Raw genomic sequence first — 15323 nt, 5'->3', positions numbered from 1 at the left:
TGTCTCTGCAGATTTTACTCCCCACCACTGGGGAAAGGAGAAAATACTGAAATTCAGATGGCATCCTGTGAAGATTTATATACATGCATAACCTCACTCATGCGAATAGTTTCCTACAGTGTGTGTGTAAATCTTCTCAGGATTGGGACTCAGTCGTCCAAGAATTGTCCTTCTGTTCTCCCTAATCTCAGTTTGCAAAGGGAGAATTAAATGCTGTTTAGCTTTAAACCTGTGTGACTGTGAGGTTCCGGCAAAGAGAAGTGAGTATAAATATATTTCTAACATAAAAACATAAAAGCAAGAAATAGAACAGAGGCAGTCTTTATATATCATGAACAATAGACTCAAAGGTACCTAAACTTTTAGCAGCTGGATTACAATGATATGCAGTTCACATATATAAAGCCCTTGCTCATATACAATAAGAAAGCAGGGGGAAAAAAGGTACAACCTGTCTACTTCACAGTTTCTGCTTCTTGGACCATTTTTTCTTTCTTCTCAGCAACTCTGTCAATTGGGAAGTATAATTTGTAATGGCATCTGTATCCTTTGTCAGACCTGATGCAGGTCCTACCTTTGACAGAAGGAGTGCCTGTAGATCACCATTATTTGCAAGTCAAGCCTATTCTGCCGCTCTTATGCTATGTAGACACGCTGAAAGGAAGAATATATACTGCATCACTTGTCTCTCACTCTCAAAGTGCTCTACTTTCTGAAATGGTGAAGGGTGAACCATGTGACTTTGTTGGCAGGTACAGATGCGTTATGTGCAGTATGTCACAGTAGATGGGGGGAAAGTGCCACATTCAAGCCATTTTGCATAGCAAAAATGCATTCCCACATTTGTAGCGATACTGTGGGCTGTCTTTTAAACTTCAATAAACCAAAGTAATCTGCATTCAAATATATTGTAATATAATAACAGATTTATTCTAACATATTGTGGTAACAAGAAACGTTGAGAACATCAGCCCATAGTGTAAATGTGTTTATTATTTAATGACTATAACTTTCTTTTTACAGTTCTATCTGTAGTTACTCCCTAGCATGGTTCCTCAATTTACATTTCAGACTAGTTTCATGGTATCTCCCCATGAAGTGGACCCTGGCAGCTGAGCATCAGTTTCCTAAGCATTAATCTACCAAGATCAACAAAAAAGTCAGGAGATTATTTCACTAAACCAAGCATTATATATTAAATGTGTGCATTGCAAGTTGCAGTGAGAAAGGACTGTGCCTTTTATATCTTAGCATTACTGCAAGCATCCTCTTTCCACTCCAAAAAATATATGTATGCATGGCTAAATAAAATAAATGAGTATTTATATACTACAGTATTTGTATAAACAGGGAAGCCTGTGGGACCACAGCAGGGTCCTCAATTACAAGTCAGCCACAACTTTTGCAATGTCGTTATTGGCTGCAATCAAACAGAAAAAAATATTTCTGTTGGATTTTGATTTCATTGCAAGCTTTCAAAATGTCACAAAGTTTAAGAAAAAAGAGTTTTGGAATTTGGGGAAGAAATTTACACTGCTTCCTAGTCAACAGACTACCACAGAATATTTTTTAGTAAAGAAGAAATAATTTACTCAAACCAAGTAAATACACCATTCAGAATGAATGTGTATTTAGATAAGAGTCAGTTTCCAAATTTACTTTTACATTTCAAAGGTTTTAGATTATTTTATTTTTGTGAAGTGTCTCACAAAAGTATTTCTCATCCTGGCATGTTGCAGAGCTTGAGCCTCTATGAAAGATGCTGGCACCTTTTAGAATTTACCAAATGTTGACTATCTGTACCTCATTTTATGTTTCCTCATAGAATCATAGAATATCAGGGTTGGAAGGGACCCCAGAAGGTCATCTAGTCCAACCCCCTGCTCGAAGCAGGATCAATTCCCAGTTAAATCATCCCAGCCAGGGCTTTGTCAAGCCTGACCTTAAAAACCTCTAAGGAAGGAGATTCTACCACCTCCCTAGGTAACGCATTCCAGTGTTTCACCACCCTCTTAGTGAAAAAGTTTTTCCTAATATCCAATCTAAACCTCCCCCACTGCAACTTGAGACCATTTCTCCTCGTTCTGTCGTCTGCTACCATTGAGAACAGTCTAGAGCCATCCTCTTTGGAACCCCCTTTCAGGTAGTTGAAAGCAGCTATCAAATCCCCCCTCATTCTTCTCTTCTGCAGGCTAAACAATCCCAGCTCCCTCAGCCTCTCCTCATAAGTCATGTGTTCCAGTCCCCTAATCATTTTTGTTGCCCTTCGCTGGACTCTCTCCAATTTATCCACATCCTTCTTGAAGTGTGGGGCCCAAAACTGGACACAGTACTCCAGATGAGGCCTCACCAATGTCGAATAGAGGGGAACGATCACGTCCCTCGATCTGCTCGCTACGCCCCTACTTATACATCCCAAAATGCCATTGGCCTTCTTGGCAACAAGGGCACACTGCTGACTCATATCCAGCTTCTCGTCCACTGTCACCCCTAGGTCCTTTTCCGCAGAACTGCTGCCTAGCCATTCGGTCCCTAGTCTGTAGCTGTGCATTGGGTTCTTCCGTCCTAAGTGCAAGACCCTGCACTTATCCTTATTGAACCTCATCAGATTTCTTTTGGCCCAATCCTCCAATTTGTCTAGGTCCTTCTGTATCCTATCCCTCCCCTCCAGCGTATCTACCACTCCTCCCAGTTTAGTATCATCTGCAAATTTGCTGAGAGTGCAATCCACACCATCCTCCAGATCATTTATGAAGATATTGAACAAAACCGGCCCCAGGACCGACCCTTGGGGCACTCCACTTGATACCGGCTGGCAACTAGACATGGAGCCATTGATCACTACCCGTTGAGCCCGACAATCTAGCCAGCTTTCTACCCACCTTATAGTGCATTCATCCAGCCCATACTTCCTTAACTTGCTGACAAGAATACTGTGGGAGACCGTGTCAAAAGCTTTGCTAAAGTCTAGAAACAATACATCCACTGCTTTCCCTTCATCCACAGAACCAGTAATCTCATCATAAAAGGCGATTAGATTAGTCAGGCATGACCTTCCCTTGGTGAATCCATGCTGGCTGTTCGTGATCACTTTCCTCTCATGCAAGTGCTTCAGGATTGATTCTTTGAGGACCTGCTCCATGATTTTTCCAGAGACTGAGGTGAGGCTGACTGGCCTGTAGTCATCTGCTCTCATCTAGCAGCACTATGCAGAATTCAGTTTCAGTGTTAAGGAGGTAGCTTTGTTAAGTTTCTCTATTTAGAGGCTTTTACCTGAAAACCCTTAAAACTTCTGTGAGTGCTTAAAAATACAGGATGACGTACACAACGCAATGATGTCCTGTTGGATTAGATTACAATCGTGTTCTCAGCCTTTGAGAGACATGTTCTTACCTTATCTTTTCTGTTGGTCTCATCAAAACTGCTCATGTACTAACAATCTAACAAAAGTATGCATATTAACATGTGCTATAGTATCAATCGGCAATAAAACACTCCAAGAAGTGTTGATTAAGATAGACTTTGAATGATTTTTGTAGTAGATATAGTTATGAAACTGTGATGACTTTTGTTTTTAACGTACTGCAGTTTTACATTTCTAGCATTTTCTCTGGGACTGATCCAAAACCCATTAACTTCAGTGAACTTTCGCTCAGACCTTGGTGTGCAGAGCTCAGCAGTAACTTTTATTCTCAGAATGTTGTGCAGAGTGCTAGGGAGGAAAGAAAGACAATGTGCTCTCTCTGGCAGAAAATTTATAATTTCTTCTTTCTTGTTTTGCTGTTTTCTTAAGTTAAATTAAAGGTCATTCCTACTGAAGGTATATGGCCGCTCTCTGTGTATGGAAAAACTTAACACTTTTAAAGGACATGAAACCAAAGACTGAGTGACTCTAATCACAAGAGGAATGTAATAACTGTGTGCTGCTCGAGTGTCTTATTGCTATTATGAAATGGAACTTATTCCCCCAAAATTAGGAAAACAGTTAGCTCTTTCCATTCATGGAGCTATGCCATGGTTATGACATAATTCGTAGCCAAGCAGAAAGTTCCAGTTGTGTCTATAACCATTTCATAACTCAATGTATAGGAAAACTGATACTAAATGAAGAATTTGCCAAGTTATGTTATTCATATATGTGCTCTCTTCTTGCAACAGTTTCCCCTCTGTATTTTTAAAAAGATCCAGGAACTTGGTCTTCTGTCAGGCACTGCTTTCTTCACCTTCTTTGGCATTTATTTCCTGAAGTGTGGGCACTTCTCTTCCTGTTTTCTCTTTTCTCTCCTATCACTATTACCCCATTACCTTATGTTTTATGCAGGTCATTTTCTGCTAATTTTGCAACTTTAAATTTACAACGATGAACCTTCAGGATGGTTCATTTGTGGAACTGTGAAGAATTTGAAAGAATAATGTTAAAGGGTTCGTGGTTCTATCTGAACTTCCTTTAATCCTTTGACAGCAGTTCTTAAACAGCTGCAGCTGTAAATGATAGTACAAGAAATAGTTGAGGGCCACATATTCCCCCTCCTGAGGGGGGAAAAAAACAAAACCAGGGAGAAATTCATGCGCAATACACTGTAGATCTTGCTGCTGCAAAGACCCACTGCATGCACACCTAGGTCAATCAGATTTACTGGTGGCAGGGGGCATGGCCTGAAAGTCATTCACAGCCTGGAGATGCACAATACATGACACTAGAAACGGATCTCTCTCTCATATGCACTGTACCTCTAGCCCATCCCCTCAGAAAAGGCACCACAGCCATGAACCATATTACCTTTGGATCACCAAAGGTGTCACCAAACCACTGTGACACACGTGACCTTCTCGCGAAGTCACAGGGTATGCAGAATAAGTTGATATTACTTAAGGCAGAGTTAATTTTTTTCACTTAAATTATGCAGGGAAATAGTTGTTCTTTAACTCTTCTCCCACCAGAATGGCACAATCTCTATTTTGTGTGCTATTCAGACTTTACCTATTTGGTACAGAATGGCTTTGGAAGGCTATATGGTGCCATGGGATCATATCATATACCTTGCCACCATGCAGGCCCCAACTTCTTGTTGCAGTTTCAGACCATCTTCCTGCCCTATATGTCATGTACTGGAGAAGGAGCATTTGAACCAGAGAACAGACACAAATATTGTGGCCAAGATTTTTTGAAAGTGACTACTGATTTTGGAAGCCTACATTTTTGGGTGCCCAACTTCAGACATTTCAAAGAGGACTGATTTTTAGAAAGTTCCCAGCACTTATTCTCTAAAAAATCACGCCTCTAAATTTCTACCGTTGGAAACCAGAAACTCAAGTACCCAAATTCATTTTGAAAACGTTGATATTAATTCTATTATCTGTAATTCCAATAAGTGGGCTTCATTCTACCTTTTTACTTGAATTATCCTAAACTTTATGCATTTATATAGCTATGTAACAATGTTAAAATCTGCAGAGCAGGCTGATAAATATCTGAATTAAAGGCGGAAAAAGAGGATTCTTGATATTGGGGGAAAACCTTAATCCCAAATTTGTTTGTGAAGGGGAAAAATATCTTTCATATAATAGAGTATATTTTAGTTTCATCATTACAGACACATTTCTGAGGCATGATTCCAATATCTATTGCACTGGTTTTAAACTGGTATAATTCTATTAACTTCAGTGGAGTTACCCCTGACTGTAGCAACATAAGTGAGAATAGAATCAGGCCCTTACAGAGTCAGTTTTATTACTTCAGTTTTAACATTAAAAGCATCTCACACCAGACAGATTTTTGCTAACATCAAACACTGTATTTCACTGAAAGTGTGAATTACTTACGGCCTGGGTCTCAAACAGGTCCACATAAAAGCCCAGCATCAAGGTAAAATGTACTACTGCATAGACAGAAAGATATACTGGCAATTTGGGATTGAATGGAATCTCTTTTCCAGTGATCTACATGTATCAAAACAGATAACAGTCTTCATTAGTATTTCATGTTATCCTTTAGTACCTATGTTAATTGCAAATACCAAGTGATTAAGGGTCATATTTAACAGCACGTGACTAGTCACTTAGGAATATGGGAGAGAAAGGTAGAAGAGTGCTGTTATCAAAATATATACATAATCTATTGTGAGAAATAGAGTAAAATAAAGGTTTTTTTAAGTGCTACTTTATGCAAAACATTTGAAAATTTATCTCAAATGAATGATGAAAACACCTTTGAAGTATAAAAGTCTATATATGTCTACTTTTTTATTCAAATATAAATGGAAAACACTGCTAAAACGTCCATTTCCTTAAGTCTCTGTTTCATTTCCCTCTTCTTTAATACTGCTAATTTAAGATAGTACAAGTAGAGTTTTTAACCTTGATCCAATAGCACTAATAGGGCAAGTAAATTATATGCAACTGAAAGCCTTCTACATATTCAATTTACCGCTGGGATTTCCTCAGGAAGGCCGAGTCTAGGTTTTCCTGGTCCCCAACCTGGGCCTTTGAATATTACAGAGAGCTTATTACTGAATCCAGGTGTGGCCCAAAATGTGCTCCATATATAAGCCAAGTGACATAACTGCGAAGACATAAGTAATTGTCCATATTTATTAGTAAAAACAGCAATTTAGCAAAACATATACTTTACCCTGCTTTACCGAGGGACTGATAGTCAGAGGCTCTGAGAGTTCAAAATCCCAGTGAAAATGCAGAAATGTTTCATTAACAGTTCTGAAGAGAATCATCGAGGTGTAACGGTTTCTAGGTGTAAATGTCACTCATAAACCCCCATGCTTCACATCCGGGATCAGAATAATTTATTGGTAGAAGACTCTTTTCTGGGCAGGATGTGGATTTAAGTACCACAGCAGGACCCAGGCTCAGGGATCAGACTGCCGTACAGTTATAAGGGGAACTGCTGCTTTAGAGACACTGGACCAAATTCTGTTCTGATTCTCATACTGTGCATCCCCGTTATCTTTTAAATGAGATTTGAAACAAGTGGAAGGTAAACAACCTTTTGGGTTTTGTGAAAAGAGGCAAGGATAATTGTCATCCCTTAGCCAAACATCCTCCTCAATTAAACAGATTCTAATATTCAAACTGTATCTCAGCTTTTATTGAGCACGTTTGCTGCTGCATTTACTGCCAACAGTAACATTAATTCGTGGTCTAATAAATCATTCTGGGATACCCTGAATATCAAAGGTAATGAATAGATATGTTAAAAACAAATTACATAAGATATTAGACTGGGGGATTGCTTTTAAAAGAGCAATATTTGAAGCAGATATACGTAACAAATAAAATACAGTTTGTATCATTACCATCTGCTCATAAAGAATGTTATCCTAGCTGAGCAGGGCAAAAGACTAATCATTACATGAACATAATTCATCCCTTTTGTAAATCCACTGACTTCAGTGGCATCACAACATGAATAATTTTCACCCATTGCATTTTCACCACCAGTGTGTACAGCTGAACCCTTCATCCTTATGAGAACACTGAAATATACTACAGCAAGAAATGATAAGATAATAATTGAAATTTTCAGAAATATTTTATATGTAGTTTATATGAAATGGTTTAAACCACTGACATTTGCCAGATTACAGTACAACACTTCAAATAATTACAAAACAATCTATAGTACAGTATAGTTTGCCTCCAGTCTCTCAAAAATGTAAATTTCTTTTGAATAGAAGTTCATGTTAAAATATATAAGTTCAGTAAGAAAAAATGCATTACCTGGACCTTGAAAGGTTCAAATGTATTTATTGGGTGTGTTAGGCCATATATAACTTTATCATTTTCCGCCACAAATGTTCCTGGAAGGAGGAAAAATAATCAAGCTTAAGAGCATAAAACTTCCTGTTTGCAACATTAATTAACATTAGCAACAGCAATTTATTCCACTTACCAAAAATTCTATCCCAAATAATGAGGGTACCACCATAATTTTTGTCAATGCAGTAAGGATTTCTGCCTATAACAATAAAAAAAATTGAGTGCACTTATGAAAAATCTGTGAATTCTACAAACTTCAGCTGAAGTAGGAGTTTTTATTGTAAGTCTGCTTTTCTTACCTACTAACTATAGGAGGTGGCTAACCTTCCACTGTTAACCAGCTATAACTTTTCTTATGCCTCACATCTGACTATTAAAATATAGCTCAGGGTAAAAACATATTCATCATTGTTGCAGCTTACATGAAGTCAATGGAATTATGCCTGGGGTGGATTTACCCCAACATGTATGTAGAGACAAAAGTTAAAAAAACAAACAAACAGAAAAATCACCAAAAATTATCCAAATTGTAGCTAACAAGATATATGCCAAATATACACAAGATATGTACAATGATCTCATGAATGACTTCCTGGTGCCTCTATACACCTCCTATATTATAGGCCTGATCTCACACCCCACTTAAATCATGAGGAGTTCTGTTAATGACTTAATTGTGAGCAGGATCAACCTCTCTATCTCGTACAGGGCTCCACATCTTTAAGTTTTCCTCATGTGCAAGTAGTCCCATTAAAGCCAATGAGCTAAATTCTGCCCTCAGTTATCCCAACTGGATTACTCCAGTGAAGTCAATGGAGTTAAGCCTCGTGTGTACCTGACTAGACTCAGGGCGGATAGGCTCATTCTGGATTTATAGCAGTGAAAATGAGAATAGAATCTGTCACACTGGGACTGCCAATGCTCATGCAAATTTGCAGGATTGGACACTTACAGAACCCCACCCTTTTAAATGTCTATACAGTGCCATAAACACTTAACACATAGCAATAATAAATAGTTACAACATCCCCTGTATATTTAGTTATATTTGAGCGTGGTTCAGATTAGTAAATTAAGTTTCACCATCTCCCTGTTATTGCTCTACTTATTATCTCTGCTCTTTTCAAGATACTCAGTGAATGACCTTTGGAAGTTACCCAGTGGATGAGGCAGGGGCACCTCTGGAGCCCCGCTTTATTCAGTGCATATTTCATAGAATCATAGAATATCAGGGTTGGAAGGGACCTCAGAAGGTCATCTAGTCCAATCCCCTGCTCAAAGCAGGGCCAATCCCCAACTAAATCATCCCAGCCAGGGCTTTGTCATGCCTGACCTTAAAAACCTCAAAAGAAGGAGATTCCACCACCTCCCGAGGTAACGCATTCCAGTGTTTCACCACCCTCCTAGTGAAAAAGTTTTTCCTAATATCCAACCTAAACCTCCCCCACTGCAACTTGAGACCATTACTCCTTGTTCTGTCATCTGCTACCACTGAGAACAGTCTAGATCCATCCTCCTTGGAACCCCCTTTCAGGTAGTTGAAAGCAGCTATCAAATCCCCCCTCATTCTTCTTTTCCACAGACTAAACAATCCCAGTTCCCTCAGCCTCTCCTCATAAGTCATGTGTTCCAGTCCCCTAATAATTTTTGTTGCCCTCCGCTGGATGCTTTCCAATTTTTTCACATCCTTCTTGTAGTGTGGGGCCCAAAATTGGACACAGTACTCCAGATGAGGCCTCACCAAAGTCGAATAGAGGGGAACGATCACGTCCCTTGATCTGCTGGCAATGCCCCTACTTGTACAGCCCAAAATGCCATTGGCCTTCTTGGCAACAAGGGCACACTGTTGACTCATATCCAGCTTCTCGTCCACTGTAACCCCTAGGTCCTTTTCTGCAGAACTGCTGCCTAGCCTAGTCTGTAGCGGTGCGTGGGATTCTTCCATCCTAAGTGCAGGACTCAGTCCCTAGTCTGTAGCGGTGCATGGGATTCTTCCATCCTAAGTGCAGGACTCTGCACTTGTCCTTGTTGAACCTCATCACATTTCTTTTGGCCCAATCCTCTAATTTGTCTAGGTCCCTCTGTCTCCTTTCCCTACCCTCCAGCGTATCTATCTCTCCTCCCAGTTTAGTGTCATCTGCAAACTTGCTGAGGGTGCAGTCCATACCATCCTCCAGATCATTAATGAAGATATTGAACAAAACCATCTCCAGGACCGACCCTTGGGGCAGTCCGCCTGATACCAGCTGCCGATTAGACATGGAGCCATTGATCACTACCCGTTGAGCCCGACGATCTAGCCAGCTTTCTATCCACCTTATAGTCCATTCATCCAGCCCACACTTCTTTAACTTGCTGGCAAAAATACTGTGGGAGACCGTGTCAAAAGCTTTGCTAAAGTCAAGAAATTTCCCTAAACTCTTCACTATGCCATTACATGAACCAATCTCATATGTATACTACAGCCTACTCTTACTCTGAATATTGATGAAAATTATGAAAAGAGTAATATCAGTTGTATTGCATATGCGCAAAATGGGCTTTTCAATAATGCAGTGAAATGAAAACTGGAACAGCCAAATGCAGTTCTTCTAAAACAAGGCCAATTCTATACTGATATTGAGTGTTTGACTTTAAGGTGCAAGAACAGTTGAAAATGGGTTACCATATTTATTTATTTTTAACAATGGAGACAGAAGGATTTGCTATTCCCATCACACTTCTTATATTTACAAACGCTGAATTGTTTTGCACAAACTGTCCACAGTAATTCACATTTGGACAGGGATCAAATCTGAAAAATTTCAGTCTGAGATGTAAATGTTTTGAAGTTATAACTCACTGATAACAAAAGGTTATAACAAAAATCCTTAAGAAAACTTAGAGTGATCATTACTGTTCCTTCTCTAATGTTTTTTTTTTAAAACACCAGTCACATTTCCTCCTTTCTGTACCTTTTAAATAGAATATAAATAATGACAGTAAGAAAACAAACAATGGAAAATCAGATAACATGGCATTACTTACCATGGTGAACTCTGTGGTGACTGGGAGTATTAAGAATCAGCTCCAGAGGTCCAAGGTTGTTAACTACCTTTAAACAAAATTATCTTGTAAATAAATTGGCATGGACTCAATCAAAATCAAGCAAAAAGAGGAGGAAAAGTTGGAGGAGGGGAAACACCTAAGGAAGCTCAATTTCGCTTACAAGAGAACTGCGTCTGGAAAGGTTTTTACACAAAGGAACACTGTATATGTTAACATAACTTTCTAAAACTGTTATATTCTATTGTCAACTACTACATAATAGGATTTTTTATGACACTTGTGTATAGTAAAATCACCATAACGCAAACTACAATTGGGATTGTTTTCTATGCTTAATCGTTTAATATATAAAATAAATTGCTGGCATATCTAAATTTTATTACATTGCTCATGATTCCATAGGGCTCTAGTCATACACTTGCTACCTGTTCATGTAGCTTTTGTCACCTGAGCCCCGCAGAGACTAAATGTAATTATAGTCTAGGCTGCAAAATCACCTCCATTAGAGTCTGTTCCAGAAACACTTACTCCCAAAAGTAAACCTACTCATCTTCGGAGGAGAATGTATCAGTCTTCAAAGCAACAAAATAATAAAGCAGCAAAGTCTTCAAAATAATACCTGTTTTCCAGGACCGATCATTTGACATTGTGATTACTTGCCATTAGCAAAGAAAAAAAAAAACAACAAATCCACCAAGTAAAGTTTCCTAGAACCTAGGAAATGTGAAGAGAAGAATCTGTCCTGTTGTCCTCTACGGATGTTTTCTGTGTGAATCTAATTACTGTATTTCAGGCTTAAACACTACAATGATCGGTGCTCTGTAATATCTTCATAATGATGGAGTTGATAGATTTCAGATAAGATAGGGAGGCAGGCAGTCATTGCCCATGAGAGTAGATACCCTCATTTCAATGGGTCTAGCTGGGTAAGGTTTGCATGTAAGGTTACAGGATCAGCCCCTTAAACTTGAAGGCACCCCTATTCTGCTTATAGAGTCTGTACCTGTGTAAGTGAAGATAAAATTCTGCTCAAAATGCATCAACTGAAGCTTTTGCAGACAGATTTCATCCTCCATCAGGAGGAAGTCCACATGGGAAGAAAAGAATCATTTTATATTTATTGGTCTCTCCCTGGCTGAATATACGGTGTAAAAATAAACACCAACAAAAACTGCTGGTGGCCAGTGAAGAGATTGGGTGTGGTGTACAGCCAAATTAAAGCAGTATGGAAATTGGCAGATTGGTTCAGGTGCAGAACGCTCTAACTTTACTGGTTTTTATCTGTCACAGCCTCCCCCCTCCCACAGGTGTGAGGGGAAAATTCTGCACATGAAGGCTGGAATACTAAAGTGTATTTTATATTTATATTCACAAGCCAAGGACAACATAAGCAGGCACATGTGAATTTCCAAATGCTGTCTCCAAATAATTTCAAGCCTGAAAAGACCACCTAAGGGTGAGAAACAATTCATCATTCAGGCTAGCTCTGTTTTCATCCTCTCTCAAGCAGCAAATCCCACTGTTTCAAACTATGTGAGAACTGACCACTAAATTAATATAATCTGAGTCAAAGAATTGGCTTGAGCTTCAGTCCAACACCTGAAAGATAAGTGATTTATCTACTAGACCACACCTAACTATGACCCACTTAGTTTCAATATGATTTTAACTAAATATTTAAATATATATAGTTTTAAGCCAAACTTAGAGTACCGTACTGGGGAGCACAATGCAATGGGTTAGCAGTTTCAACTCTCAGTCTACAAGTAGGTTGTAACAAGTCATTGACAAAGTGGATACCTTTGATTGATCTGATTGATTAAATTGGTACACAAAAATTGCTAATAAAATTTATCCTCTGAAAGGTTGTACTGTATCTAAGTGTGCTGAAGTAACACTCCATGTCTTCTGCCTCCCAGGGAATCTCAGGAATATGAGTAACATTTTAAATAAATACATATGACTAATGTTAATGAGAGTATTTTCTTTGGAAAATGCAATCTCTCATGACAATAACCCCAAGCTGTAGAACAGTCTTTCTTGAGCAATGACATTTGCAAGTTTGCATTGTTAATGATTAATGCTCAACCACATTCACCTCTACTGCAGAGAAACAGTAGTGACACACTAATGAAAATATTCTCTAAGATTGCTATCACAAGTGTTCTATTTTCAACCTGAAAAGCTCTTGAAGATTTGCAGACCCCGACCTAACAAATGCCTGACATGTTGAAAGCAGCAAAACATAAACCCAAGTTTCTGCCAAGATACAACAAAAATACATTTTCACCTAATATCTAGAAGTAAAACTATACTAATTTAAGAAACTTCATTTGCTTTAAGTGATATTTCTACCTCTTTTGTGAATTCTTACTAAATATTAAAATTACAATTACTTTATAAATATTATCCTTGTGTACACTCTCGGACTCTATTCCAGAGGAAAAACAGACATCTGGAAAACTCATTTTTCAAGGTTTCTGCAGTCGTGCATGGCAAAGAAGCCACACATTTTTGCTGAATTGGATTCTAAGAGTCAAATCTTGCCATCCTTACTCAGGCAAAACTCCCAGGGGCAGATTCTTGGGTGGAGTAAACTGTTTAGTTACGGAGCTTTGATAATTTACACAGTCTGAGGATCTGACTTCCCCTTCACCAAATGAGGTCAAGGGGAGTTTCACTTCAGTGAGGATAAAAGGATTTAACTGTACAAGAATAAACGCGCAACAACCTTAAACATGAACACATCAAGTTATAATGATCTCCTCAAAAATGAAGAGCTAGCAGGCGAAAAACAGGAGAGGAGGAGTATGTGAACCAGTAGCAGTTACTTCACTTGTACAGCAGGGGTAGTGTAATGTCTCTTTAGCAAAACCTTCAGCTCCTAGCACAGACATATTGCCACATCCTGATTCTGTACAGTTATGCCCCTTGTAAGATATTGATTGCTATTGGTAATATCAGTGGCAATAATCCCTTGTTCTCGTGTTATGGCTCTACCCTGCTGTAAAGGTAAAACTGTTGCTCTATCCCAAACACTAGAGTTGTCTGAAACTTTAAATAAAAAGATTTTTATTTTCAAAAAATGGCCTTTTAAAATAATTTTTTTTCACAAATAATGGCCACAGTCTTGTTTTTCCACAAAAAACATCATTCCTGTTCAAAACATTTTTTTTTAATTTAAAGTGTTACCATAATGGTTATCATTTTTTTTCATTTACCATAAATAGGATTTTCAGTAAACAAAAGATTTCAATATTGTTGTAGCCATGTTGGTCCAAGGCTATTAGAGAGACGAGGTGGGTGAGGTCATATCTTTTATTGGAGCACCTTCTGTTGGTGAGAGAGACAAGCTTTCAAGCTTACACAGAGCTGAAGAAGAGCTGTGTGTAAACTCTAAAGCTTGTCTCTCTCACCAACAGAAGGTGTTCCAATAAAAGATATGACCTCATCCACTTTGTCTCTCTAAAAGATTTCAATAACATTTAAGTTTTTTATTTAAAAATTTACTTTTTTTAAATGGTCTCTTTCAAACACTTTGAATTCAAATTTGGATTTTTTTTGTGAAAATAGATTTTCATTTTTCAATCTGCTCTATCAGTCATAAATGGAACAACCAGAATTTGCTGCAAAATTTTGTATTATTTAAGAGGAAAATGTTTTCCCATGAAAGAACTTTTTTTAAAAAACATTTGTAAGGAAAAAAGGATGGATGCAGCACAAGCTGTTTTTCTGGTCTTCGATCTCTGCCTTTGAAAATTCATAATTTCTAAGTATCAAAATATTAGATGGTACTAAAAAGAAACTTAAGGATGTAGGATATGGGGGAGAGGCAGTATATGTGCACATACGTGTGTGAGAGAGTGTATGCAAGTGTGAGTGAGTGTATATAAAACATGCCAGCTCATACGTAAGGATGTATATATAAAACAAGCCTGTTCTCTGCAACATCTTTTTGCAGCTACTTTGGAAATGCAGCAAAACAATAGCTATTACTACTATGTTAAATAAAGTCCAATATGTTGTCCAACTGTGACCTCATCCCTATTTTGAACAAAATGGCTGTTTTCCTATGCCTGTGTTTGCCTTCTATACACCTACTGTTCTAAATCAAGTCCTGTCTCCAATTTTTCCTCCCTGAAGTAGCACACCATGTGCACCTCAATTCCCCTATCCGCGACCCATACATGAACTGCGGGATTCCAATAGAAGTCCATTTTGCTTGTTGAATTGTTTGTTTTTTAAAAACCCACAGCCACAGAAAAGTCTTATTTGACAGTCCTCTTGCAAATGGACTTTAGAAATAAACTGCTTATGAGCCAAATGGACAGGTATCCTAAATATGCCATTTACAAAAGCTCCATTCAGAATTCTTCACAAAACATGTATTCTGAATCTGATTTCTTTTTAACAAACAGAGAACCTCTCCTTGCTTAGCCATTGCTACACAATGTAATAGAATTACAATGAATATACTTTAAAGTAATTCCCCAACACCAGTT

General features: G+C 38.3%; 1 protein-coding gene across 3 annotated transcripts in view; it reads right to left on the bottom strand.

Moving 5' to 3' along the window:
• Nucleotides 1-15323, bottom strand: part of AGMO (alkylglycerol monooxygenase) — a 270942-nt gene that overhangs the window by 133124 nt on the left and 122495 nt on the right. For all 3 annotated transcript variants that reach the window (XM_078851776.1, XM_073333806.2, XM_073333805.2), the window contains 5 exons: nt 10801-10867; nt 7907-7972; nt 7735-7814; nt 6428-6562; nt 5824-5940 (listed from right to left, as the gene is read on the bottom strand). In XM_078851776.1, the coding sequence (XP_078707902.1) occupies nt 5824-5940; nt 6428-6562; nt 7735-7814; nt 7907-7972; nt 10801-10867 (465 nt within the window). The remainder of the gene's footprint in view (nt 1-5823; nt 5941-6427; nt 6563-7734; nt 7815-7906; nt 7973-10800; nt 10868-15323) is intronic.

This window comes from Lepidochelys kempii, chromosome 2 (assembly GCF_965140285.1).
Source record: "Lepidochelys kempii isolate rLepKem1 chromosome 2, rLepKem1.hap1, whole genome shotgun sequence".
In the NCBI taxonomy this organism is placed as follows: domain Eukaryota; kingdom Metazoa; phylum Chordata; order Testudines; family Cheloniidae; genus Lepidochelys; species Lepidochelys kempii.
The sequence above is the reverse complement of the archived record's forward strand: the minus strand, read 5'-3'. Positions and strand labels throughout refer to the sequence as shown.